The following is a 27,759-nucleotide window of genomic DNA, read 5'->3' on the forward strand; positions in this document are numbered from 1 at the left end:
ACCATGAGGGGCCCTTCTGAAGCAGGCACCCTGGGCCCTGGAACACTCTTAAACTTCAATGACCCTCCAGTCCAAGGGGGCTCTGAGACCCCAGGATCTAAAATGCCCTGCTAGCTGGGTGCAGTGGCTCACGCCTATAATCCCAACACTTTGGGAGGCTGAGGGGGACAGATTGCTTGAGTCCAGGAGTTCGAGACCAGCCTGGGCAACATGGTGAAACCTCACCTCTCAAAAAAAAAAAAAAAAATCAAGCATGGTGGCACATGCCTGTAGTCCCAGCTACTCAGAAGGCTGAGGTAGGAGGATCGCTTCAGCCTGGGAGGCAGAGGTTACAGTAAGCTGAGATCGCACCACTGTGCTCCAATCGGGGGGACAGAGCAAGAATCTGTCTCAAAAATAAATATATAAAAATAAATAAATAAATAAAATGCCCTGTAGGCCCCCATGAGCTCGAGACACATGGGGCTAAGAGGAACCAGTCAGGAATCCCAAGTACTCACATGCTTCCTGAGCTCTCGGATGGGGCTCCACTGTGCTGACGACACTGCCATTCCAGTTGTCCCAGGTAAGCAGGAAAGATTTCAGGCATGTTCTTTCCTCCTCCTTGCTTCCAGGAACCTTTAAGCTTCAAGCACTCCTCCCTCCACTCCCCAAGAGCCTCCGCCTCCTCTACCACTAGGATGGCAGGTTTTACAGCCTGACCTACAATTAGATTCTGCTGGGAATCCTAGGAGAATTGATCCAGCCAATTAAGTCAGGAAATTGCTCTCTAAATTTAACATGTCCGTCAATCTCATCCAAAATGGCAGCATTGATTTGGTGGGCTGAGGCTTTGAGGTTATCTTTATTTAATCCAGCAAAAACTATATTAGGCTTCTCCCACCTCACAGATTTGCCTGTTTCTCAAATTTGATTTTATTAAACTCAGCAGTATAAATATCTCATAAAATAATTCTCATCAACACTCTCCCGCTGGACTCACACCCTGGAGCTGTTGCCTGAAGAGATGCTAAAGGAGCAGGCAGAACTCTCTCCTGTTTTGTTGCCTTTGGTGTACCTTATGTCCCCACTTGTGAATTTGCTTATCCCCAACATCTTTTCCAAAAAGGGTGTAGGGCAATGTATGTGTACACTGTATGTGTATTTCCATTCTACAAATGGAAAGATATCATCTATTAAAGATAAGGCTACTTGGGGCATTTCCTCCGCCTTGAGAGACCATCTGCCACCCTGGTGCATTGCTCAGATTGCCTAGACTATGCAAGAGGAGCCCACGCACAGATGCACAGAGACATTTGGAGACTGGATATCATCTTTAATTAATAATGCCACAGCCCAATGTCTTTTTTGTTGCTGTAGCAAATTGTGATTGTGTGTGCGTGTGTGTGTGTGTGTGTGTGTTCCTGAACAGATGAAGGGCCAGCAGAGACTCCCAAGCAGGTCTCAGCCAACAACTCTGTTGAGCAGCAACTGGAAGATAGTCTCCATAGAGGCACAGAGGCCAGACTTCTGCCTCCTATGGCATTGATCCTCTCTCCTGGGCCACCTTTCGTGCATTGAGGGCAAGGCTGAGGCCTGTACCAGCCCAGATTAAAGGACTTCTAAGCACAGGTCAGCCTCCAGTTCCCAGTACTCACTGCCTCTGACCAGAGGGATGCCCTGGGTAGAGTATAGACTTCCAGGCAGAGGTGGATAACCTGCGCTGGCCTTGGTCCCATGTCATACTGGGGCAGCACCACAATGGCCCAGCCCTGGCAGAAAATCCAGAGCTACTGGAGCCACTTGACTGATTACTTTCAGAGATAATCAGGATGTAGCACAGGCCTTTTTTGGGGCCAGCTGGAGAAGGCCAGACTCAGCTTGTGGGGGCCACAGGAAGTTGTCTCCAACCCAAACTTAAAAGCCTGCCCTCTTGCCATCTCCATTCTCCAATTCCTCAAATGCCCAGTAGGTCCACAGCCCAGGCATGGCAGCATAGTGTCAGCGTGACAGTGGGTTGCAAGGTAACCATGAGAGACCTGGGCTGAACTGGACCTGCGGCCATATGTCAGCCTGAAACCAGCCCTTTCCCCCATGGTCAACGCCAGCCAGAGCTCTCTGAAGCTGGATGGGACCCCCCACAGGCAAGGCAGCAAGTTCTTGGCCTAGTGCAGAGGGAGAAAACCAAACTGGCTCCACTGTCCCATCTCCACCTGCTCTGTGCCTTATGAAGGCAAGAAGCCCAAGTCCCCAGGACGGCGGTATCAGCTGTTGGGGAAGCACCGTTGTCCAGGTGAGGCCTCAGGCCGGAAGCTGTGTTTGTTCAGGGGGCTTGGGTAGTAAGTAGTCGTGTACACATTGGTCTGCTGCAATGGGTAGAAGTTGGCTCTGTCATCAGGGATCAAGTTATTCTTGTTCAGGGTCTGTGGGTGGAAGAAGGAACCAGAGAAAGGGGTGAGGGAACATGCAGGGGAAGGGAACAGGCCAGGGCAAGGAGTCCAGAAGCCAGCCGTGCAAGAACACTCAGACTGCGGATCCAGTGCTCTGTTCACACCACCACTGCCCAGTTCCGCCCAGCTGAGGGCCAGAACCCCTGCGCTCTTCACCCTGCCCTCCTATCCTGCCCTCTGCTTCTACAAGAAGGCTCCCACCTTGAATTCCATGGGTGTGTACTTTTCATTCTTCGGAGTGCCTCCGCCCTTGTAGTGCAAATGGTTGGGGGTGGCAGGATGGACCAGTGTGGACTCCTGGGACTGACGCTGGCAGTGCTGGCAAGACAGGTACACTGCCAGGGTCAGGAGCCCAGAGCCCAAGAAGCAGGAGATGCCTGTGGCCACCAAGTGGATGAGATTGAACCCTGGGGGAAGAGAGGCAGGTAGTAAGATAAGGGCCACCGTGAAGAGGACAGACTCCTGCCTGCCTCCCTGGGAGCAGAAACAGCAACAGGAGGCTCTGAGGCATCCTGGAAAGGGCTCTGAGGCCACAGCCAAAGGAAACAGGGAGGCTGGGGAGGCTGTCACTGGGGACCTCTTTCACAAGGTACCCTGTGGCTCAAGTCAGAGGTGGCAACCAGAGGGTCTAGAGTCAGATGACTCTTCCTTGGGTACAGACTGATGATGGCCTCCTAGCTGGGGGGGCATGGAGGGAACTGCCCAGACCACCCTACACACCATCTCAAAGCAGTGGGGACCCCAACAAAGCTTGGCTGTCTGGAGCAGGATGTGGAAAGAGTCCAGACTTTGGAGTGGGGTGCCAGAGGGCTGGGAGGATCGCAGCATGAGGTAGGGCCGGTTTCTTTTACCTGCACAGCCGGTGGCCTCCTCCATGCTGGAGGCTGGCAGGATGACTGCAGGAAGACCAGTGGACAGGGTGTCAGGGACGGAGACAAGAGGAGGGGGGCCCTGCAGGGTAGGCGTAAGCCTGGGAGGACCTCTAGGTCAACGCTCAGCTGTAGGACTAGGTAGGCGTGGGGGCCTTCATTCCCCTCCCTCTCTCCTCAGACCCCACCTCTGAGAAGGGCTAGCGCATCCACCGGATGAGGAGGGCCCAAACCCCAAATGTGTGCATGGAGGCAAATATGGGAGTTTTCTTTCGGCATCTCCTTCCCCCCACCTCCGTGTTTCATCCTGTGCCCCCTGCTCCCCACCAGGACACAAGCTTCAGAAGGAGAAGGAAGTTGGGAGTGCAGGCTGGGAAGGGTTGCTGCGCAGGTGCTGGCAGGGGTACCTACCGGGAATCTCGCTGTAGGGGCAGGGGCGGCTCTGGCTGCTGTTTCCAGCACAGGCGCTGGGCCCTGGGAGGAGCTCCTCACAGTGCCGGCTTCGGCTCTGGGCTCCGTCGTCAGTGCACTTACTCCACTCAGACCAGGGCGACCAGCCTTCTGGGGATTGTGGGTAGGATGAGGTTAACTGCCCAGGGACCCCCTGGTGGGGATCAGAGGGCTCCATGGCGCTTCCCAGCCCTGGCGGGATTTGCCTTATACCTGGGCAGGCCTGTGTGGCACATAGTGCCTCCTCCGTGTGCAGCCCGAGACAGATGTCCTCACCTGGGGAGGGTGCGGGGCTGGTGCAGGAACGGGTGCGTTGATAGTGACCCCCACCACAGGAAGCCGAGCATGGAGACCATGAGGTCCAGCAGGACCAAGCACCCCGAACTGCAAGGGGACGGGGTGTGTGAGGGGCTGTAGGGGCAGGCAGGGCCCAAGACGGTCTTCCATCCCATACCAGCCCAGACCACTCTGCCCTGAGCCACAGTGACCTCAACATCCACCCGATCCACCCGCCACCCAACAGTCCACTGTTAGGGAGTGCCCCCACCCCATGCGGCAGGTGAGGGAAACGCAGGAAGCAGCAGAGACACCCGGAGGGAGAGAGACCGACTCCACCTCCAATCAAGCTTCTTACCTGTCTAACTTATTAAGAAAGGTGAGAAAAAAAAAGGGACAAGGAGGATAAGTTGAGGCCGTACTCCACCGGAGTAGCCATTGCATCTATGGCCGGGGCAGAAATTTGCTCTGGGGGTCCCTAGCACAGAGTTGGCAGGGAGAAGGGGTCACCTGGGCATTGGAGTTCCTGGGTAGGCCTGGGGCGGGGAAGGGGGCCTCCAGGATGACAGGGTTTCGCTAGGCCAAGGATTCCTTCCGTGCAGGGTTACCTGGGCAAGCCTGGGGGTTGCAGTCCTGGTACTCGGCAGCATCGCCCACGCAGGGCAGGCCCCCGTTGCGGGGCTCCGGGTTAGTGCACGTTCTCTTGCGGACGCGGAAGCCCAGCTCGCAGTCCCGGGAGCAGGACGACCACGGGCCCCAGGCGGCCCAGCCCCCGCTCACCGTGTGCGGGGAGGTGCTCCCGCTGCGCAGGAGGTCCTCCACCAGGGCTGCGGAGGGGCTAGGCCTCAGCGACTGGGCGCCCGGCCACCCCGACCCCGGCCTGGGCCTCCCCGGCTCCCGCCCCCGCCCTCACCGCTCCGGGGCTGCGAGAGAGGAAGGAGGGGGCGCCGGGCGCGGGGCGGTACCGTCGGTGTCGCAGGAGCCGGAGCCGTCCGCGGGACAGGTCCTCGTCTCGGTCCTTCTCCTGCCGAACTGCAGGCCGTGCGGGTCTGCAAGGGGCGCGCGGCAGGTGAAGCGGAACCGCTGCTCCTGCCGTGCCCCGCCCTGCGTCACGTTCACGGGCAGCCACGGCGTCCAGGGGGTGTTGCGCCGCACTTCGGGGCAGCCCTCGGGGTTGCACGTCTTGAACTCCTGCGGGTGGCGGCGGAGGCAGCTTTAGAGCCCCACGGCCTCCAGCCCCGCCCTCCCCTCGGCTCCAGTACCCTACACCGCGCCCCTGGCCCACGGCCCCAACCCTCACCACGCCGCAGCCCAGGCAGGAGTTGCCGTTCTCACAGGCCCGACGCCGCGACTGCACGCCCCCTCCACAGTTGCTGCTGCACTTGCTCCAGGAGCCCCAGGAAGCCCAGAAGATGGGCACCGGGCAAGGCGTGTTCTCATTACAGAACCTGGGGTCGGGGGAGAGGCGTCAATCCAGGGAGGGGGACCCCCTTCCCTGACGAGAGGTCCCTGGGAGTGCAAGACCGGAAAGGACGAGAGTCCCCGGGATCACGAGGAGAATCCAGGCCACTTTCTGGGGGGCCCGGAAAGTCTGGGACCTCAGAGCAAGCCTGTTCTCCCTCACCGCTCCTCCCGGCTCTTGCCCACGCAGATGCGGCCCCCGTGGCGGGGAGCAGGGTTGCTGCAACTTCGCTGGCGGACCTGGAAGCCGATGCCACAGGACGTGCTGCACAGCGCCCACGATGACCACGGGGTCCACGCCCCATTCCTGGCGGGGTGGGAGGGGACAGAGACAGATGCCCCTCTGAGCCCTAGCTTCTTAGATCTAGTCTGTCTCTGGGCCGATGTATTTTCTACTGCTGTCAGAAAGGGCTGGACAGTGACATAGAAGTATCTTCTAAACAGGTCATCTCAGGCAGACTCGCTCATCCATCCGTTCATTTATTCCTCCTTCAGACATGTATTGAGAGCCTTCTTCTATATATCAGGCTGTGCTCAGGACTAAGGACGTAGAGGTAGGACATGGCCCCATCTCACAAGGGCCAAAAGGGCAGACTCTTTAGAGAAGAAGGCCCTAGTCCCCTTTCCAGTCTGCAGCCTCCCTTTCAGCCTTCCTGGCTGGTCCCAATCCTTGCACTGAAACCAACACTCTGTCCCCTGTACTACATTGCACATGCTTTGCTCCAGCCTCAGACACTGCTCACTCATGCCTACTCTGACGCCAGTTTTCAAATCTGGGCTCTACCATTTGCTGGCTGTGAAACCCTGGGCAAGTTACTAGAAACTTCTGTAACTTAACTTTAAAGTACTCTTAACTTTAAAGTAAGGACAATGATTGTATTCCTACCCCCATGAGGTTGCTGTGAGGGCTACATTAATAAATGTGTATGAAATAGTTTTTTTAAGAGTGTCCAAGGCTGGGTGTGGTGGCTTATGCCTGTAATCCCAGAGCTTTGGGAGGCTGAGGTGGGAGGAACACTTGAAGCCAGGAGTTTGAGACCAGCCTAGGCAATATAATGAGACTCTTGTTTCTACAAAAAAATTTTAAAAATTAGCTGGGTATGGTGTGGGCACCTGTAGTCTCAGCTAATCAGGAGGTTGAGGCAGGAGATTACAGTGAGCCATGATCACACCACTTCACTCTAGCCTGGGCAACAGAGTGAGACGCTGTCTCAAAAAAAGAAAAAGTGTCTAAAATTATGGCTTAGTTATTTTATGGAGTCCCCAGGTACCAGGCACTGTGCAAGCTCTGTATATACCTTATCTCATTTAACCCTCCCAACAACTCTTGGGTGGGTACTATAACCCTCACTAAGAGAAGCTCAGAGTGGTTAGGTGGCTAGGCCACGGCCACGCCTCCAGACAGTGGCAATCTGGGATTGGCACTAGATTTGCTTGCCTTGCCACCATCCCATGCTGTTCCTCATGTTTGGGATGAGACTTACTGAGGCATGCTTTTGTCTAGGAGTGACCTCCATTCCTGCCCAGCATTCCTCTTTGCATCAAGAGTCACCAAGAGATAGAAACTTCTCTCTCACTAGCGTGGAAACTCCCTCAGGGCTCAGGTTTCCTGCCTCAGATATTAGCCACCTATCCAGTCCCTAGCACAGCCCTGAAGTGGTTTCTGTCCCTTATGCAAACACCCGAGTGAGGGGTCCCTGTTTCCCTAGTTCTCCCCACCCTGGTCCAAGGCAGACACCATGCAAACCCTGTCCTCACATACCTGGAGCAGTTGGCGATGTGGATGGCTGGCCCCAGGCAGTCAAGGCCCCCACAGCGGGGTCGAGGGGAGTCACAGGATCGAGCTCGACACAGGCAAGAGCCTGAGTTGTCCCCATCCAAGTGCTCACATGGTTGCCATGGTGACCATGGGCCGAAGCCCCCATCCCGTGTCACATTCCGCACCTGAAGACACGCATGGGGGACAGTACCCCTATTACCCAAGCCAAGGGCAGGGAAGTCGTAAGATCTCAGGGGATTGGGGGAATACTGATGGGGAGTCATAGCCTGAATTGAAGGAGGGGTCTGAGATGGGAGGACACAAGGGGATTCTCACAGGACAGGCAGTGATGTTCTGGGTCCAGAGGCTCATGTTGGAGCTGTCCTCGAGTGTGCTGCAACGTTGCTGCTTCCCGTCCCAGCCACAGTACGGGTCCCGGGCCCCCAGGCATGCCCTGCCAGACAGACGTCCTGGGACTCAAGCCCACTGGCTTCCCAGCCTCACCTGCATCTCAGGAACACACGTGAACACTCCCCTCTGTGCACCACTTTCCATCCATTTGTCCTCCATGATAATAATGAAGTTCATTGAGCCTTTACTGTGTGTAAGGCATCATTTTAAGCACTTTATAAGCATGAATTAATTTAAATCCAGCACCCCAATGAAGTGGGTACTGTTATTATTCCCATGTTATCTGGGGGAAACCCAGTGACCTGACCCAGGACTCAAACCCTCATCCTCCAGAGACTGCACGTTTAAAAGAGATGGCACTGCTTTCCCCAAATATGGGTGCCCCATACTCCTCACCCACAGCCACAGGTGCAGGTGTGGTTAACAGGAACCCAAAGAGGAAATGCCTCCCTGGCACATGCTATGATCATAGAGTCATAAAACATTAGAGATGGAAAAAGCCTTACAGATGGTTTAATCCAGCCATTCTCAACCCTGGCTGCACATTAGAATCACCTGAGGAGCTTTCAAAACATACCAATACCCGAGCCCACCCCACTCTAGGGGCGAAGTAGTGTTTAAAAGCTCCCTGGGTGATTCTAATGGGAGCCAGGCTGAGAACCTCTGGGATCCACTATACAATCTTTTCATTGTACCAAGGCAAGGAGATAAGTAGTTTCCCTGAGATCACACAGATCATAGGTGGTAGAGCTGGGCCCAGACCTAAGCTTTCTGACCACGCTTTTCCCCTCACACTTCTGCTTCCCACGGGAGGTTGTGTCTGATTTCACACACTGAATATGAGCCCATCCCTCAAAACACAGCGCAGGATCAGCAGACAACTGGGTACTGTCCATGGTCACCTGGAGCACCCACATGCTTGTGCTGCTTAGTGGCAGGAAGCAGTCTAGTGCTTTAGCATCGTGAGAATGAGCTCAAGCTGTAGGCGGTCACATCCCAGTTCTCGGTTCCTCAACCCTGAGGGCTGGTCTCTCTACAGTGGCCCCAAAATGATAACTGGTTCACACACTGATGCATGCCCCAAATGCCTCCACTTCTCATAGTCCAGAGCTCCTTTCTTCTTTTTCTCCTTTTGATGTCTTCATGTAATTTTTTAACAGAAAAATCTAATCTCCACTAGTAGGACTTGAAAGGGGAGAAAAAGTCTGTGGGGATTATGGAATCAGGCTTTGCTATCCATTGCTAAGTACAGAGAGTATCCAATCCTGGTGCCAGAAGGAGGGTCCCTCCAACATTCAGCCCACTGCCAATCCTGGGGGATACCTCGATCCCTCTGGTTCCTGTCCCCAGCTTCCACCCCCTTCTGAGCCAGTCTGCTGAAGAGGGTCTGGAGAGAGCACTAAGCATGGGCTCAGAAATTGGAGGTTGGAAAACAGAAGAGGCTTTGGAGAAGAAGGTACTGGACTGCAAAGAAGATGGAGCCTGGTGGGGAGTTCACACCATTCTGTAAGTTTGCAGAGGGATCTTCCCATTGGACAAAGGGGCCAAAGATGCCTAGGGCTAAAGAGATACACCAAGAACAAACGAAGAGCTAAGAGTTGCAGCTTTTGGCATCCCTGGGGTAGAATTTTTCTTATCTCTTGAAGCTTCAGGGAGAGTAACCTGTCAGGTGAATTCTTAACTTGCAGTGGGTTCAATAGATCATGTCAGGCCCCAGAGAAAAATGATGTTAATTAAACAAAGAAGAGGGTGGGGCTTCTCCCTGTCACCAAAGGAGGGCAAAGAAGACAGTACTATCTGCTGCTCCGGGCCAACCCGCAGCCTCATATAAGCGAGGCAATCATGGGAGCCTGGTGAGCACACTGTGGCCCACCCAGGAATCCAGAATACTTAACTGTTGCTGGGGAATCTGTTTCCAGTTTATTCACTCAAGGACAATTTGGGTAAATTGTACAAGATAAGTGTGGTCATATTTTCCTCTGGGATCAATGGTTTGATTTGAGGGTGTTTTATCAGCAGAGTCCATCAAACTGGACACTGTGGGACTACATGCAACACATGTACACAAGTAGTCCCAGCAACCTGTGGTTTTGAGACTCTGCTTACTGGCTGACGTTGGGATCAAGAGGACTGCTAGCAAATTCAACCAATGAGAACTCAGCAAAGCCCACTCCTGAATTTATTTCCTTCAGCACTCAAAAATGGGTATCAACCTCTACAGGCAGCTTATGTGGCATTATAAGTGGCACAAATTAACTGGAAAAAAGAATTAGCCATAGCTAGTGACTAATAATAATAATAAACAATATTCTATTATCAAAAACAAATGTCTGCCAGCAGAGAAAATGGGTAAGAGCAGAAAACCTGAATCAGCTTATGTAAGACAAATGCAGAAGATTCTGGAGAAATGCAATGGGCCTCTTGCTCCTTCTTCCATCTAGAGCCTAACCAGTTTTACAGCAGGAGTTCCCAGGCTTCACTGCAAATTAGGATCTCCTGGGCATCCTTTAAAAAGCGTAAGCAAACAAAACAAAAAGCCACCAACCTATACTTTGGCTTTTTGGACTGGAATAGGCCTAGGCACTGGAATCTTCTAAGTACCCCCCAGGTAACTCTGCTGTGTACCCATGGTTGAGAACTGCTGTGCCAGGGGCCACTTTTGTCAAGATTCCCAAGCCAAGGGATGAAGTGTCTTGTCTTTCCAAACCATGGCAGAATAGCAAAGAAGAAAAACATAGAGTAGATGCTGGCTCCAGCCTCCTTTCTCCAAGCCCTCTCACCCCTTCAGCTTCCCCTGCCCTCAATTAAGTCCCAGAGAAGAAAGAGGATACCAGATTCTTCACGGACACACCTGCCCTGCCCCTTCCCTGGCAGCCTGAGGGGACCCTTGAGGCTTCTTGAGGCCAGTGCCCGAGCTCTCTTCTTGTGAATAAAAGGGATAACTGCCCCCTTGGCTCAAGTGGAACCACGTTTGCTGCTTTTGGCCAAAGGCCACTCCAAAGCTTACAGAGCAGGGAACGCTCTTAAGAAAAATGAAAGCTCCAAGGATAAGAGACTTAAAGTGTGTCTCTGACTGTGGAAATGGGTGGCAGTTTAGAGTCCTTTTCATAAAGGAGCCATCAGACCAGTAATATATCACCATGTCTTTTTTTTTTTTTTTTTTTACTGCAATGTCTCAAGCAGCCATTACAAAAAGGAACAGGTTCATTCCATGGGCTCGGAGGTGTGACAGAGATGGATGGTGGAAGTTGCAGGCAGGCTGATTCCAGCACTGTGGTGTAGTAGTCTCACAGTGGGAGCTGTCCAGGGTGGAAAAGGTATCTCTGGAGGTTGTGAGCAAAAAAATGGCTGAGAGTGGGCCTTCCCTGCGCTCATGGGGCAGCCAGGGGAGATCTGTGAATGAGTTGGGGGTAGAGGACCCCCTCTCAAAGGCAGGGTGAAAGGCATGCTGGAAGGAGGAAAGGGGTGGTCCATGAATAAAACACCCGCTTTGCAGAGCCAGTCAGCAGTTTATTCCCCAGCTCCTCCTCGTGGGAGCACTGATCTCTCTCTGGCCAGGCCAGGTCTTGGAGGTGCCCCATGGGGCTGAGATTCTCCTGAGTGAAAAGAGGCAGTTGGAGATAACCCCTGGATCCTGGGCAGAGGAGGGAGCCTGAAGAGGCCTCTGCTTACCCACCCTAATCTTCCTGCCAGTTTTGGAAGGCATGAGGGAAAAAGCATGAAATGCCTCTCCTAGAACACAGTAAAACCTTGTGACAACACACCCCACAACAGTGCAAATTCTAATATATTGCGGCAGTTGGCTCCCAGACTCCTGGAGTGCACAGCTTGGTGACTGTGTGTACTTGCTCTAGCCATTTTTCTAATCTTCTGATAATGTGACCTTGCGTTTCATGCTTTTTGGATTCACCTATAGTTTTTTAGCAGGGTTTTCACTGTACACATCAGGGGCTCCTATCTCAAAGTCAGGAAACAAAATAGGATGAAAGCACCAAACTCCAAACTGACTTCTTTCTGCCTTGCTCCAGGGCAAGAGTGCAATGGGCACACTACACAAGCCCCTCAGCCCGTCTCTGCAGAATGTGAGCACAGGCCTCCCTAGCACACCCCACTGGAGCTGAACATCCCAGCCCCTTTCCTTCCTCCCGTCCACTGCAGGCCCCGTTCCTTCAGATCTGGCTTAGAGCCATACTAGGCCACCTGAACCATCCATCTGCTACATGACAGTGCTGTTCACCACTGTCTGATTGATCTTTTCACACAGCCCATGACTGCACTCCACTGCTCTAGGACCACTCCAGTGCCCACAGCCACAGGATTCAAGTCAAAATCCTCCCCTGGCCTTCTCAGTTGGCCTCAATCCAGTTTCCAGTCCCATTCCCCATGTTTCTCCTGCACCGAACTCCTCTCAAGCCAAACAGTCAGTCAACTGAAGGATCAGTCATGTGTAGAAGGCCACTTGGTGCCTTGGGCTGGGTGGGACTCCCTGGTGGAGTATAAAAAATACTGAGACATTGGGTTTGCCTTTAAGGATTTACAACCTCTTGGAGAACAAGCCATATGTGAAAGCCTGTGATTCATTGCCAGGCTGTACTGACTATATTCAACGAGACTCCAGAGGGCCTAGGAGGCTGGAGGGCTCCTAAATGCATTTGGGGAGATAAGAAGTAATAAAGATACCAGCTACCACCTGTGATTTGCTAGACTGGGCAATTTATGAATACTAGTCCCAATCCTTACAACTCTGCCTGTTAAACATCATTTGCTCCATCAAATGTCTCCCCATTTTCCAGATGAGAGAGCCGAAGCTCAAAAAGATTCAGTTGTTCAAGATCATACGGTTGGTAGATGATGGAGTTGAGATGGAGCTCCAGGTGTGTCTGGTTCCACCATGTGTGTCCTTCCCCCCACACCCGACCATCTCTCCCCACATGTCTGATATAGGCCAAGGCTCTCTTCCCACCCCGATATCTGGAGATCTGAGGGAAATCAGTGTTTGGGGCCTATTTCTCTTGCCTTCTCTCACACCAACAGTCTTACAAAGTGCCCTGAACATGGTAGGTCTTAGTAAGTGTGTGGTGTCTTGCTGATGGAGACTTGTGTTGGGGCTGAAGGGAGCTGGAGTGTCTGCCCTGAGACTCCCCCTCCTTGGCTGCCTCACCAAGACCATCCAGCTCCTCTTGGCCCCACAGCCCTCTGCCCAGCTCCTAGCACACCCCACTGGAGCTGAAGAACAGCCCTGTATCATGGATACCATTTGTCTTCCGAATCTTGAGGACAGATGGCACAGCCAGGACTCTTGGTTGCAAAGGCCACAGAAGCTCGCATGGCTGTGGTGGTGCCAGCTTCTGAGTATCATGAAAATGAGGCGATGCAGCCTGGGAGAGCCTCGGGTGGTAGGAGTCTGGGCTACATTTCCATTTGGCTTTGGAATAGGCTTTGGTTTCCCCCTTAAACACTGATGCCATAGTTGTCAAATCTGTGAGTCCACTTGAAGCTATGACATGAAGAACCAAGTTCAGAAGCAGTGGGAAGCCAGGGCAACTCCTCCACGTGGCGCCTCACCTCTGCCCTACCTGCAGCAGCCCTCTCTACCTCTTCTAAGGAAGGAAGCAAGAGGAGCAAAAACGTGGGGCTGACTCAAAGCATCATCTCCATCTGCCCCCATATCTGGGCTATAAGTGCTGTGGTTTCAAAGATAAAGACCTCTCTGTACAGAAAGGACTGAGAATAAATCAAGTGGGCTAGAGATGGTTGACTGGCCCTAGCTATGTGTTTGACAACAGTGATAACAACAGCCACCCACCAAAATTTGCTAAGCACACACTTCCTCCAGGTACTGATAAGTGCTTTATGGAGATTATCTCAATTAACCCTCACAAAAGCCCTGCAAGATGTTTTACGAGGAGAGAACCAAGGTTCAGCGAGGTGGAGTGACTTGTCCTAAGGCACACTAGTGGAGACTGCAGGGACCCAGCCCAGGTCTCCCGGGTCCAAAGCCCCGCCTCTTAAGCGCCTCCTCCGCAATGGGGGCCTCGGGAGCCGCCCTGTCCCGGCTTACCCCTGGCTGCGGTAGGCGGCGCACCTCTCCAGTGGGACCCGCAGGACGCCGTCGCTCAGCCCCACGAAGAGCGCGCGGGCGCTGTGCAAGATGCGCAGGCTGCGCAGGGGCTCGCGGCGCCCGGGGGGCAGCACGTGCAGCTCCTCCAGGTAGCAGCCGTGGAGGCTGCGGCTCGCCGTGGACAGCGCCTTCAGGATGGTGCCCGACTCTGGGGGAGAGGGGGAGCCAGACCAAGGTGGCCTTGAAGGCCCCGGAATCTTGCAGCCCTGCCCCGTCCCTCAACCCACCCCCGACCTGCAGTCCAGGTTGGGCCGGGCCGGCTCACCGGTGCCAATGTAGAGTACATGGTAGAGCGTGTCTTTAGCCTGCACCAGGTCCACCACGAGATGTGAGAAGCGCACGCTGTCCTGGGTGACACAGGGCTCGGGTGTCACCGGCTGCACGGCCTCGCTCATCAGGAAGAGGCGCTGCGCGTCCTGCAGGCTGCGCTCCGTCAGGTTCTCGTTGGGACCGGTCTCAGGCAGGGTGCCACACTGCCGCGGGGAGCCAGGTCACGCGCGCCCCGGCCACCAGGGCTGCCGCCATCCCCCGCCGGCTCCCTCCTCCTGGCAACCCAGGTGGCCACAGCAGCAGACGCTGATTCTCCAGCACCCCCCACCCCCAGCATCCCTGCTGGGCGTCCTGCACCCTTTCCAGGGTGGGATGCCTCTTCTTTGGGAACTAAGAACAGGAGACTGGGGAGATGGGGAAGGAGGATCCTGCCAAGGTTGGGGAATAGGAGAGAGGAGAGCAAAGGGGAATGGACTATCTAAAAACGGATACTTTGAGTGTGGACGAGTGTCCGGTGATTTTTATGCTGTTGCTGTAGGTGCCCCTCTCCTACCTTGGGCCAAGCCTGCTGTCCCTCTCCTGTGTCCTTACCAGCTCAAAGTTCTTATGATTTCTAAACCAAAGCTGGAAGCCAACCACCTTTTACTGAGCATCTCCTACATTCCAGGCATATGAACCTTCTCACATATCTGTGAGGTATTATCTCTTACAGTATTATCCCTAGTTCCAGATAAGGAAAAGGAGACTGAAGGAGGTTGGATGACTTTTTTGTCCAAGGTCACACAGAGATAGGCTAGATGGTAGGACTGCAAAGCTTGAGGTCTTTCCCAGCTCCATCCCACCCCCTGGGTGGGAAGCTGGGCGAACACGAAAGTCAACCATCAGCAGCCTCCTCTGCCCCCTGGTTCTTTCCCCTTCTCCATGGGGATGGGGGATACTCACACTACCCACGGCTGGGCCCTGACCACACCCTGACCACTCCTAGCACTGACCACTTCCAGGAATTAGTACCCACGTTGAACACACCGCGAGAAAGCTCTGCTTAACATTCCCAAATTCCAGCCAGACAGCTTGTGTAGTGCTTTCCTGGTCCTCTACACTGTGGAGAGCTGAGGTCCCACTTCCCTGCCTCCCTGGAGGTGTGGGCTCACATTTCGAGATGGCTCCGAGCATGCTTCCTCGCACTGCCCCTCACCCACTCTCCCTCACAGTCGTAGAGGCTAATACCCTCAAGGAACCACTGAGGACCCCAGAGATGGGCATGGACTGGCAGGGACGGGTCTGGTGTCTGTCTGTGCTAAGCAGTTGGGAATCAGCTTGTGGCTGGTAATCTGGGGGTAAGGCAGTGTGTGAAGACAGGGAAAGAGGAGGAGATTCTGTACCTGGAAATTGGGGATGGGGTTGGCTATGGGGAGCCAGGCAGCCCTGGGGTTCTCCTGGTAGCGAAATGGGCCATTGAAAGCCTGGGAGATAGCACTGAGGTTGAAGGCGCAGACAGCAGAAGCCGCGATGCTGTTTCTGAAAGGCAAGAAGTGGTGGCACAGGGCCCTCCCTGTAAGACCTGGCACCTTCCTCATAAACCCCACAGCCAGCTGTCATGTCCAATTCCCAAGGCTCTGTAAGTATCTATGATGTGTCTGGCACACCATGGGGGGATCTCAAAGGGAGGAGATGTGGTCCTCACACTCTGTAAACCCCCTGGGAACGACCCACTGACAAGAAGCACTGGTGAATCCTTCTGTGCTACTGCCTCCCTCCCTCCCTCCCTTATCCAGGGGGGGCTGAAATACAGTGGCTTTCAAACATTGTAGTCCACGGACCATGGTAAGAGATATAGTTTACCCTACAACTCAGTATAATATGCACACATCCATAAAGAAGTTTTATGAACTTACCCTTACTAAATATGTTAAGACTCTGATATTTTATTCCATTCTATTCTGATTGATTTATTTACAAAAGCTGATTACCAAACCACTGAGTTATGCCGTAGCCTGCCACACCCTGAGTTCAGATGACCCAGGAGACCCTTTCAGTCACAGAAGCATGTTTCCATGAATCTTACATGAACAGCTCACAGAGTGGAAACCACCATACCAAACGCCTCCAGTTATGTTCTTTGCATTTAGTTCTTCTCCCAAATGTGTCCATTTCTCTCCACCTCTGCCTGGTTTCAGCCACCCTCTAGTCCCCTGAATGCTGCATTGTCCTCCTGGTGGTCTGCCTGCAGCCTGTCTAGTATCCTAATCCATTCTCCACATGGCAGCCAGAGTGGTGAGCGTTTCAAAATGCACCTCCGAGCTGGTCGCTGGACTGCTTCAAACCTGTCAATAATTTCTCCTTGCTCTTACAATAAAGATTAAAGCAGTCTGCAATGTCCTTTGGGACATACCCTCCCTGCCCTACCCCTTCACCCTCCTTCCTGTCTTTCTTCTCCTCACCCTTAAATGTCTTGCCACACTGATCTCTGCTTAGCTCCTGAAACATTTCTTCCTACCTCAAACCTCTGCACATGTTCCCTCAGGCTGGAATGCTCCTCTCCCTTAGTTTATTCCTATTCATCTTATAGATGTCACTTCCTACAGGAAGCTTTCCCTGATCACCACTCCTCTATACTGTTAGAGGCTTTTCTGCACACTGCCCTTTCCCTTTGTAGCATTTCTCATGATGAAAATTTGTTGTTTAATATCCATCACCCTGTTTAAGCTTTTAAAGGCAGAACCATGTCTGCTTTTGCTCCCTGACGCCGCACCCCTACCAGGACAGGCACCTGCATGGAGAAGGCATGCAATCAATACACTATTTAGAATCCACACTGATGGCATCAGTTTCGATGCCTCTCCACCTACTCCTGACTCTCATTTCGGTCCACCCCCTCACACTGTCTTTCCTATAGCTAGCCTGGCCCTCATCCAGTGCCTGCTATCTGGGGCCCAAAGTGATCAAACACCACTCCATGCCTTATAGGCTTCTGGTGTTCCTACAAAGCACACTGTGCAGCCAGTGCCTTCCTTGGTCTCGGTGCCCACCCATCACTGTCTATATCAGGGTGTCCAATCTTTTGGCTTCCCTGGACCACATTGGAAGAAGAGTAGTCTTGGGCCACACATAAAATACACTAAACGCTAACAATAGCTGATGAGAAAAAAAAAAAATATTGCCGGCTGGGCGTGGTGGCTCACACCTGTAATACCAGCACTTTGGGAGGCCAAGGCAGGCAGATCACGAGGTCAGGAGATTGAGACCATCCTGGCTAACACAGTGAAACCCCATCTCTACTAAAAATACAAAAAATTAGCCAGGCGTGGTGCCACGTGCCTGTAGTCCCAGCTACTCTGGAGGCTGAGAGTCAGGAGAATCGCTTGAACCCAGGAGGCAGAGGTTGCAGTGAGCCGAGATTGCCCCACTGCGCTCCAGCCTGGGCGACAGAGCAAGACTCTGTCTCAAACAAAAAAAAAAAAAGAAAAGAAAAAGAAAAAAAATATCGTAAAGTTTTCAGAAAATTTACACATTTGTGTTGGGCCTCATTCAAAGTTGTCCAGGGCCACATGCAGCCCAAAGGCTTTGGGCTGGACAAGCTTGGTCTATAGGAAAGTCACCTGTTTGGGTTAGCCTCTTACACAGAGGGAGGTGGTGGGAGGAGGGTCCCATGATCTGTGAGGGTTACTCATCCTCACACCTAGGAAGCAAAAGGGGCTGTCATTCCCAGCCTGGTTTTCCAGCACAGTCTAGATGGGAGGTGATGGCAGGGTTACCAGAAGACTGCTGGTTAGATCAGAATCACATAGTCCTGAGGTTGGAAGGGACCTTAGTGAATTCCTGTTGAGCCTCCCTATGGTTATTGCTGCCTGCTCCCCTCCCCCACATGGCTACATCCCCTCATCCAAGGCAGTCTTTTCCACCTTCATCACCAGCATGTTCCTCCTTCATGCAGCCTAAGGCAGATTCATTTGCTTTATTCATCTCTGGCCTAGGCTTGCCCTTCCCAGCAACCCAGAACACGAGCTTACCGCTCCAGAAGCAGTAAGTCACAAAATCCTCAGATGACCCCCGGCAGGAGGCACAGCAGTCCCCATTTTATAGATGAAGCCCACCAGGCCGTGAGGCCAGGCCGGCTCCTGACATCACAGGCAAGGGGCTGGCAGAGGGCAGGACTCACACGTTGGTTGTGAAAACTCCATAGATGAGGTCCTGCTCCGGCAAGTGGAAGGCACTCTGCAGCTCGTTATAGTAGAAGGGGACCTCGCCCGGGCGGGAGCAGTTGAGCCGGGCCTTCATGAATGTGGTCCATGTGTCCTCCAGCAGGAATCGGCCCCCCACGTCATTCTTGCACACGCGGGCCACGCGAGAGTACACGGTGCGTCCACAGTCGTGCTCCACTGCGTTCTCCCGCAGGAAGAAGTATGCAAACAGCCCAATATCATAGGCTGCCACGAAGTTTGGCTCTGGGTGGGCAGAAGAGGAACAAGGGGCAGGGCAGGCCAGCGGGGAAGAAGATGGCAGAGTCAGGAGGACTCAACTACTTCAGTTTTCCCAGATGGGCATCCTGACATCCTTCTCTCTGCAGGCTTGGTGACCTGGGGGCCCTAACTAACTCTCTTCCCATTTCCAATACCAAGGGCAGCTGTAATATTAAACATGTGTTACCGCCCACCTCTCACTGGGTGCCAGACACCATCGTAAGTACTTTATGTGGATTAATCCAGTCCATCAACATATGAGGTAAATCCTATGATTATCCCCATATTACAGATACAACATTGTGGCACAGAGAGTTTAAGTACTTGCTCAAGGACACACAGCTATTTAGGTTGGTTCAAAAGTAATCGCAATTTTCACCATCACTTTTAATGGCAAAAACCACAATTACTTTTGCACCAACCTAATAGTTAGTGAGGAAGCAGGGGTTCAACCCCAAGGGTTAGGAAACTCATATGGCCCTTTCCATACCCTCCCTCTCTTTCTTTCTTTTTTAAGAGGCTGGCTCTTGCTCTTTCACCCAGGCTGGAGTTCAGGGATGCGATCATAGCTCACTGCAGTCTCAGACTCCTACGCTCAGGGCATCCTATCACCACAGTCTCCTGAGTAGGTAGGAATACAGGCATGCATCACCACGCCTGGCTGATTTATTTTTTTTATTTTTAGAGACAGGGTCTTGCTATGTTGCCCAGGCTGGTCTCCAACTCCTGGCCTCAAGAGATGTTCCTGCCTCAGCCTCCCAAAGTGTTGGGATTACAGGCATGAGCCACTATACCTGGCCCCATAATTTTTTCTTATCCATAACTTGTTTTCCTAAACAATTCCTAATTATCTCCGTCTCTCCTAATAGCCCACACTCCATCTGTTCTGTGGCCTCGGGACATCACCTGTGATTTCGTCTGGGGCCCATCTCTAGCATGCTCTGGTCTATTCTGCCCTACTCTGGACCTCTTCCTTGATGAGGCAAGTGGGAGCACTTGCAGAGGTTGGCAGGAAGGAGGATGAATGGGGGGCTCAGGGTGGGCTGGTGGGATCAAAACCAGGGGAGTCCCCACCCCTGGCACTGGGGCCTCCTTACCATTGAGCCACTTGGAGTTATATTGGGCAGTGCGAAGCGGTGGCCCACTGCCCAGGCTGCGGTAGATGGCAGGGTCCCGACCTGAGAAGTCGATGACCGTGGCTGCATAGAGCTCCCCCTGGGAGGAGATGACAGCTGTGGAGTTGTGGCGTGGGTCATAGGGGCAGCGGGCCACACCATTGATCTTCTCAACAGTCCGGCTGAGGTTCCCCACCTGGGGACAATGGGGAGAAGGGGACACTTTTCCCTGAAGCCCTGGGGCTGCCTGTTCTTTCCATCTGAGTTTTGTTTCCTCCTGTGCCCCAGTCTCTCTGGGCCTCTCCCCTCCTCCAGCATCATCTCACTGCTCAGCTCATGGTCCCTCTGAGGGAGCAGCCCTCAGTGAGGGAGAGGTCTTCCCAGTAGCTCCATCTGCCTCCAGCCCCAGTCAGGACCCTCCAAGGTAAGGCTGACCAACAAAACACAGAAGGCCCAGCTCAATTTGAATTTCAGACGAACAGGGAGTAAATTTTTAGTATAAGTTTGTCCCAGACACTTCATGGGACACATTTATGCTAAAATATCATTTATTGTTTATCTAAACTCCAAATCTAACTGGGTGTCCTTTTGTTTCTGTTTTGGGTGTCTGTTTGCAAAATTTGGCAACCCCCCTTCAAGGCTGTGTGCCTAGGCAGGAGAACCCCCGGCATGGTGCCCCCTTCAGTCTCCTCCACCCTGAGCTGCCCACCTGTCTGCTGGTGCACATGGGGGAAAAGGCATTGGTTCCACACATGAACACCTTCCGGCCGGCGACGATCAGGACTCGCACGTAGTTCTGACACTCCTCCTGAGGCAGGAAGGAAAGGAGCAGACAGCACAGCTCTCCAGGTGCGATGCTGGATATCTCACCCTCACACCACTGCGTCATGGATGCCAACAAGTATTCTAAACACTCCCCTTGACCCCAGATCCACCTGTCCCGACGTCCGGGTCACGTCTGTGGACGTCCCCTCCCACCAAGGTCATCTCTCCGCATCACTGCTCACTCAGATGCTCAGGACCAGCTCGCCACAGGGCTGTATCCTCACCTGCCCAAGGAGCCCCAGCTCATCTTGGCCAGGCCTCTCTAGCAGGGGACCTCAGTCCACACAGTGCTGCTCCATCCCCACAACCACAGGCCTCTTTCCAGCTCCAGGTGGGGCCCCTGGACCGCCGAGACCACGTACCTCAGTCTTCCCTTTGCTTTGGCAGGAGCGGTGCGTGTCCTCACTGGAGGCCCACTCTGTGGCCTGGGGGAGGAACACAGGAGCACACAGACATCACATGGCTGTGTCATTTACTGCCACTCGCTGGCAGAGCAGGCAGCAGCCAGTGTCGGGAGTGGACAGGAAGCTGTGAAGGAGGGCTGGTCTGCAGGGTGAGGGCTCCTCTCACTACATCCTCATGGACCTGGGAGGGCTCCCAATCTCCTTACCCAGAGGTCTTTCACAGGTGGGCACCCTCAGCCCAACACCCCACTGCCTGCTTGTGTCAGAGGAGGCCTGGAGGAACAGCTTCTGAATCTTTCGTCATCCCCACGCAGCTCTGCCCTCGGAGTCAGCCAGGGAGCTGGAAGTGGCCGAAGGACCTTCAATCCCACCCCAGGCCCTGAGTGGGGAATGCGCCTATTCTGTGCCAGATGGCCCTGAACTCAGTGGCAGGCAGGAAGGGAGAAAAGATTTGGCAAACCCTGAATGTAAGAGATTTAATTTTCTGTTGACAACTCTGGGCTTTTTCCTTAACAGATGGGGAAAACCAAGGTTCTGTGTGACCTAAGCAAGTCACACAGAACCTCGTGTAGAGCAGGGACTGGAACCCACATTTCTGATTCCAAAGGTTATGTGTGTTCCCACAGTCTTAAGGGCTAGAACTTCCCCTTTCCTAATTGCTCTCCATCCTCCCACCCCCACTGTCTGCACTTTCCTCCCAGCTTCCCTGGTAGCATCACTCATGCTCTGCCGTGGGGTAATGTGTCTGGGGACACAGCTTTCATGCGGGGACCTGCAGGACAGTGCCATGTTCTCACATGCCCATGGCATTAGGAGAGGGCTGTCCCCAACCCAGGATCCCTTCTTCCCCTTCATCTATTCTGCCTCTACTCTCTCTGAACAGCAGCTGAAGGGAGGCGTGATGCCCTCCACGTCCAGGCAATGTCAACAGCCCTGGCGTGGCTCATTATATATTTCTGGGTCACGTGTATAAACATGAACTGCCTATCTGTCCTGGGAGAGGGAGCCCTGAGCAAGCAGCTCTGTCTTCCAAATGGGGAGGGGAAAAAAAAGAGCCCACCTGCTTTTAATTTCTAACAAGGCTGTTTCTAGCCATGAAGTCACTGCCTGCAGAGCCCCAGAGGCCGCAGTGTGGGAGGGGAGGCAGGGGGCCGGGAGAGCGAGCAGCAGGCCTCTCTCTGCTTTCCAGCCCACAGCCAACCTGCCCTGGTGATGGCTGCTTTGTGAGGCAGAGGGAGGCTGACTCCTGCACACCCTGGATTCAGGAGATGAGTGACAAGTTTGGAGCCCAGGCTTCTGTGTCTCCCAGACCTTGGAGAAGAGCAAAGGACCCTGAATCTGGCCACAGAGCCACGGTGTTCATCTGGACAGAAACAACCGAGCACTGTCATACTCAGGACCCATCAACTCCCAGGCTGAGCCTGATATGAGAGAAGAGAGGGCCATAAACAAGAAATCTCGGGGTTTCTGGGGACAGAAAAGAGCAACGAGCCACAAACATTGCAGTTGTGCAGGCCAAAAGCCCCGGACGGTGGGCGGCTCTGGGAGGACCGCATGAGCAAAGGGTCCTCGAGTCTCTGAGCAGAGGAGCACACCAAAGGGGTCAGCCTTGATTCCACTGAAGAGGGGGCTGTACCGTAAAAGGAGTTAAAGTTACGCTGAATTCAACAATGGGACAGGCACTGTGCCAGGGACTTGACACACTTTTTCTCTTTGATCCTCACAGAAAACAGTGAAACACATAGCCTTTTGCTTGTTTTACAGGGAAGAACACTAAAGTCCAGAGAGGTGGAGCAAGTTGCCCAAGGTCACACAGCTAGTAAACGAGAAACCCAAGATGACTCCAGACAATTGACACCAGAACTAAGCTCTTTCTGCTACATCCTGCAGCCTCTCACAGTGAATAGATTTCTCTAACCAAAAGTTAGGCCATATGCCCCCCAAAAAGTATATAGGTTTATAGAGAGAACAGCACAGAATGGCTTTTTTGAGACCATTTATTTATTTTTAATTTATTTCAAAAATTATTTTTATCAAATTAGTGATGTACAGAGTTTAAAAAGTTAAATAGTATTAAAATGTATTAATTAAAACTCCGACGACCCACTCCTCCCATAGCCCACCCCTTTTCCCAAGGACAACCACCTTCACCTCTTTTAGTTGTTTCTCTGTTTTTTAAAATCGATTTCTAAAAAATATGTATCAATCTCAGTCTTCATCTTTTGAATTCCTGTTACAGAGGTGAAGATTTTTCCCACTTACCCACCACCGTTCTTCCCCGCACCAAAGCACACGTAACATTTCCCATCTCCCCATCCTCCCATTATAATGACAGTTTTAATTAAAATCAACATTGGTATTTACAGCCAGTACCCCAGATTTCACTGAATATATGGCACCACCAACTTGTAATATGAACCACTGAGAAACAAAATTGCTGCCAATCAAATGCTCTTATTAGTTAAAATTTTAACGTATACATATTGAAAGTGCTCTTATTCAGACATATGTTTTATCATATATCAATCTTGGCATACAAAAAATATACGCAAAATTGAGTATCTTTAAACCTTTGAATTCAGTGTTCATCTCTTCTGAATCACTTTTTAGAGTTGTCAGTGCTCATTTTTGCTGTTTGTCTGTTTAGAGAATCATTCTTTCAACTACCTAGGTGTCAGTGTTGCAATAATTCTTAAAGGACTCTGATCTCCACAATTTTCTTCCATGCCATTGACATCATCCTGCAAGTCTGGATGCTTATAGAATGAGCACCATACCAAAAGATGCCCACAGGTTTTCTGACACACCAGGACTCACATTCTTCCCTCATGTGATCCTAAAATGGTTTGTGGACTGAAACGTCGAGGGGTTGCTGTTGTCTGGTCAGAACACCAGAAAAAATGACTAAGTTCATACCTGCACAGGCATGACAACATCAAGACTGCACCTGGCTGAATGTGACTGTCAGATGTCTTCGACTGAAAGACACGTCCCAACTTCAGACTCATTAAAATGTGAAAACATGTGCATGTGAGTGAGAATCAATGAAATATTCGTATTCTGATAAGGTTTCCCTTTTTTGAACAATGTTTTGGTTTTCTTGGACTGAATAATTGTCTTGATTGTCTCCATTTGCTTGTTTTGCATGGAACTATCACTGACTTTCCCCAAATGTCCAACAGGTCTTACACATCCCTCTCAATATGATTTTTTTTTTTTTTTTGGAGACAAGGTCTTGCTCTGTCCCCCAGGCTGGAGTACGGTGACACAATCATGGCTCACTGCGGCCTCAACCTCCTGGATGTCAGTCCAAACTGCACCATTTTAAGCTTCCCCACTATTTTGCAACCCTTGGTCAAAGTGAAACATTTCCCAGGCATTCGGGCTGTGAGAAACATCCTTCTTAATCACCTGACCACAAGGTAGACAAAGGCCCAACTAAAGAAATATCCCTATCATATCTCGCTGGGCAAAGGTCCAAGGAACACTATGATGACATCCCACGGGAATAAGGGCCAGAACTGCCTCATCATGGGAACATCTTATCAATATCCCACTGGGCAGCAAGCCATACTGCCCAGACCCCTCCCACCCATACCTATAAGTACCCCTAGCCTGTAAGCAGTGGTGGGCTCTGGCATTAGGCTAGTTTCCCACTTGTATAGGTTTTATGCTGGACATACAGCCTGCATTTGCTGTTGAGCCACCCTCTTGCTGTGTGTGTGTCTTTCTTTAACCTTCACCTTCCCTTCAAAACCTAACACTGAGCTCAGGTGATCCTCTTGCCTCAGCCTTCCAAGTAGCTGGGAACACAAATGCACACCACCACACTTGGCTAGTTTTTTAAATTATCTGTACACACAGGGTCTTGTTGTGTTGCCCAGACTTGTCTTATACTCTTGGTCTCAAGTCATCTGCTCCCCTCGGCCTCCCAGAGTGCTGGGATTATAGGTGTAAGCCACCGTGCCTGGCCTCAATATGATTTTCTTACTGCATGCACAAATGATTCAGATAATCTGTGAGTTCCCATCCTCTTCCTCATCCCCCAACCTTCATCCTCCTGCCTAGTGTTCTGGCTGCTCTCGAGGCCTCCTGCTTGACTGTTAGCCTGGGACTTACCTTCTTTCCTCTCCTGCTTTCTGAATCCCATGTTTCCCTCTTTCTTGATTTATTCGCTTATTTTGGTGGAACACATCTCCCGTATCTTCCTAGGAAAAGGAACATGGTAGATCAATTTTTCAAATTCTTGCATGTCTGATTTATTCTCTCTTCATATTTGATTGGTAGTTTTGATACCAAATTCTAGGTTGAAAATAATTTTCACTTGGAATTTTAAAGGCATTTATTCCTCCATTGTCTTCTAGGTTCCAGCATTGCTATTGAGGAGTCTGATGACATTTTCTTTTTCTTTTTTTCTTTAGGCTCTGGAAACTTTTAGGATCTTCTCCTTAATAACAGTGTCCTGAATTTCACACTGATGTGCCTTAGGACGGGTCTCTTTTGGGAACTCAGTCAACCTTTTAGCACTGAAGACTCATTCTCTGTTTTGGCAAATTTTCTTACGTTAGTTCATCCTTAATTTCTTCCTCACCTTTTCCTCTGTTCTCTTTTTGGAACTCTTAATATTCCAATCCACTGTTGGCCTTTGTGCATTGATCCTCTAGTTTTCTGATATTTCTCTCCTATGTTTCATTTCTTTTTTGTTGTTCTGGTAGGTTTTTCTTCAACATTATTTTCTAATCCTTCAATTCAATGTTTATTTTCCCTATCACATTTTAAATTTCCATATTTTAAGTTTATTGTTTTATAAACAAAATATTTTGTATCTCTCAGAAGATACTAATTGGTTGTTTATCATTAATTGAATTTTTTTTTTCTTTGAGACAGACTTTTGCTCTGTTGCCCAGGCTGGAGTGCAGTGACATGATCTCTGCTCACTGCAACCTTTGCCACCCAGGTTCAAGTGATTCTCCTGCCTTGGCCTCCTGAGTAGCTGCGATTACAGGTGCCCGCCACCACGCCTGGCTAATTTTTTGTATTTTTAGTAGAGACAGGGTTTCACCATGTTGGCCAGGCTGGTCTTGAACTCCTGACCTCAGGTGATCCACCCACCTTGGCCTCCCAAAGTGCTGGGATTACAGGCGTGAGCCACCCTGCCCAGCCAATTTTTTTTAAATTATTTCTCTCATTGTTTCTGTTTCTGACAGTGTTTCTCATTCCATTTGCTTGTTTTGGCCTTCTCTTTCACTTTAGAGGTTTTCCTCAAATGTCTAGTGATTTCTGTCTATTTGTTCATACCTAAAAATAAATTACTAACCACTTCCCCCAGAAAGGAACCAGGGCTTCTTGGAGAAATGGCTGATTCCAGATCTGGGGCAGCAAATGCACAAGATAAGGCTGGAACTTTCTGTCACATCAGACAGCAAGGACGTAATCAAAGACGACTGGGGTGGGTCTAAAGGACCTGGGAGCCAACATGAAGAGGTCCCCGCTGGTGAAAGATGGGGTAGTCATGAAAGATAACTGCAATGGATTGAAAGACATCAACAATGTTTATATCCACGAGTCTGTGGTGAACATAATAATGAAAGACAAATTAACTGATCACCATTGAAAGATACTAGCAAACCAGCTCATTATTTGAAAACTGGTAAATAAAGATGGAATATCAAATATTTATCCTGCCTTTCCTATATGACTGCATCATTGGGTCATCATGTAGTAGATGAGGAAAAGGTGTTTTTCCTTTTTTTCTTTTGTTTTTTGAGACGGAGTTTCACTCTTGTCGCCCAGGCTGGAGTGGCAATGGTATGATTTCACTCACTGAAACCTCCGCCTCCCAGTGATTCTGCTGCCTCAGCCTCCCGAGTAGCTGGGATTACAGGTGCGTGCCACCACACCCGGCTAATTTTGTACTTTTAGTAGAGACAGAGTTTCACCATGCTGGCCAGGCTGGTCTCGAACTCCTGGTCTCAGGTGATCCACCCGCCTCGGCCTCCCAAAGTGCTGGGATTACAGGAGTGAGCCACCGCACCCGGCCCAAAAAGTTTGTTTTTATAGAAGTAGCCCAGCTAATTGATTGTAATACCTAAAGAATTAAAGGATCTAGAAAAAGATCATCACTGATTACTAACATCAAAAGAGAGAAAATCAGACACTATGTACCTCCTAAAGAAAGGACACAAGAACACCTATGAAGTAATCTTGCCAGAATCTAAATTGAATGAAGTTTTTAGCTCTAACAATCAATGTACATGTGATACAGGGAAGAGAGCAACATGTTCAGTCATGCCACCTGCATTACAATCGGCAAAATCCAGGCTGTGGGAAACTCTATAGGACAAGTGACCAGGTTTCTTCAATAAAAAATTGCACAATAAAAAATTGCACAGAGAGAAATATTGTTTTAAAGAGACATATCAACAAATTGCAGCATATTTGAATCCTGATTCAAATAACCAAAATTATTTTAAAATTTTATAAGACAAGTAGGGAAATGTAAACATTAACTGGACATTTAGTGATATGAAGTTATTAACTTTGGGCCACTTAAATAAAAAGAATCCCAGCCTGGTATGGTGGCTTATACCTGTAATCCCAGCACTTTGGGAGGCTGAGGCAGCAGGACAGCTTGAGGCCAAGAGTTGGAGGCTGCAGTGAGTAATGATTGTGCCACTAGCCTTAGTGACAGAGTCAGACCCACCTCAAAAAAAAAAAAAAAAAAAAAAGAATCCCTATTTTTTAGAAATGTATACTGAAATATTTATGGATGTTATGATATGTCTGAGATTTGCTTCAGGACAGGGACGTGGGGGGATGTATGTAGATGAAAGATGATTGACCATGAGCTGATAATTGTTAAAGTGCTATTGAGTACACGGGGTTCATGTACAATTCTCTTTGCTTTTG

The 27,759-nt window shown here is 51.1% G+C and overlaps 1 protein-coding gene across 5 annotated transcripts in view; it reads right to left on the reverse strand.

Annotated features, from left to right (window-relative positions):
• Positions 1-1,300: 1,300 nt before the first annotated feature.
• SEMA5B (semaphorin 5B) overlaps positions 1,301-27,759 on the reverse strand; it is a 119,562-nt gene continuing 93,103 nt past the window's right edge. For 3 of the 5 annotated variants that reach the window (XM_016941755.4, XM_016941759.4, XM_016941756.4), the window contains 18 exons: positions 20,809-20,871; positions 20,331-20,429; positions 19,604-19,817; positions 18,206-18,491; positions 15,429-15,564; positions 14,042-14,249; positions 13,717-13,924; positions 7,581-7,698; positions 7,248-7,429; positions 5,649-5,792; positions 5,325-5,472; positions 4,990-5,215; positions 4,633-4,851; positions 3,962-4,132; positions 3,710-3,859; positions 3,281-3,325; positions 2,631-2,836; positions 1,301-2,402 (listed from right to left, as the gene is read on the reverse strand). In XM_016941755.4, coding sequence (XP_016797244.2) covers positions 2,244-2,402; positions 2,631-2,836; positions 3,281-3,325; positions 3,710-3,859; positions 3,962-4,132; positions 4,633-4,851; positions 4,990-5,215; positions 5,325-5,472; positions 5,649-5,792; positions 7,248-7,429; positions 7,581-7,698; positions 13,717-13,924; positions 14,042-14,249; positions 15,429-15,564; positions 18,206-18,491; positions 19,604-19,817; positions 20,331-20,429; positions 20,809-20,871 — 2,982 coding nt within the window. In that variant the 3' untranslated portion in view covers positions 1,301-2,243. The remainder of the gene's footprint in view (positions 2,403-2,630; positions 2,837-3,280; positions 3,326-3,709; positions 3,860-3,961; positions 4,133-4,632; positions 4,852-4,989; positions 5,216-5,324; positions 5,473-5,648; positions 5,793-7,247; positions 7,430-7,580; positions 7,699-13,716; positions 13,925-14,041; positions 14,250-15,428; positions 15,565-18,205; positions 18,492-19,603; positions 19,818-20,330; positions 20,430-20,808; positions 20,872-27,759) is intronic. The other 2 variants (XM_016941757.4, XM_016941758.4) reach the window with 2 other exon arrangements.

The sequence above is a fragment of the Pan troglodytes genome, chromosome 2 (assembly GCF_028858775.2).
Source record: "Pan troglodytes isolate AG18354 chromosome 2, NHGRI_mPanTro3-v2.0_pri, whole genome shotgun sequence".
Taxonomy (NCBI): domain Eukaryota; kingdom Metazoa; phylum Chordata; class Mammalia; order Primates; family Hominidae; genus Pan; species Pan troglodytes.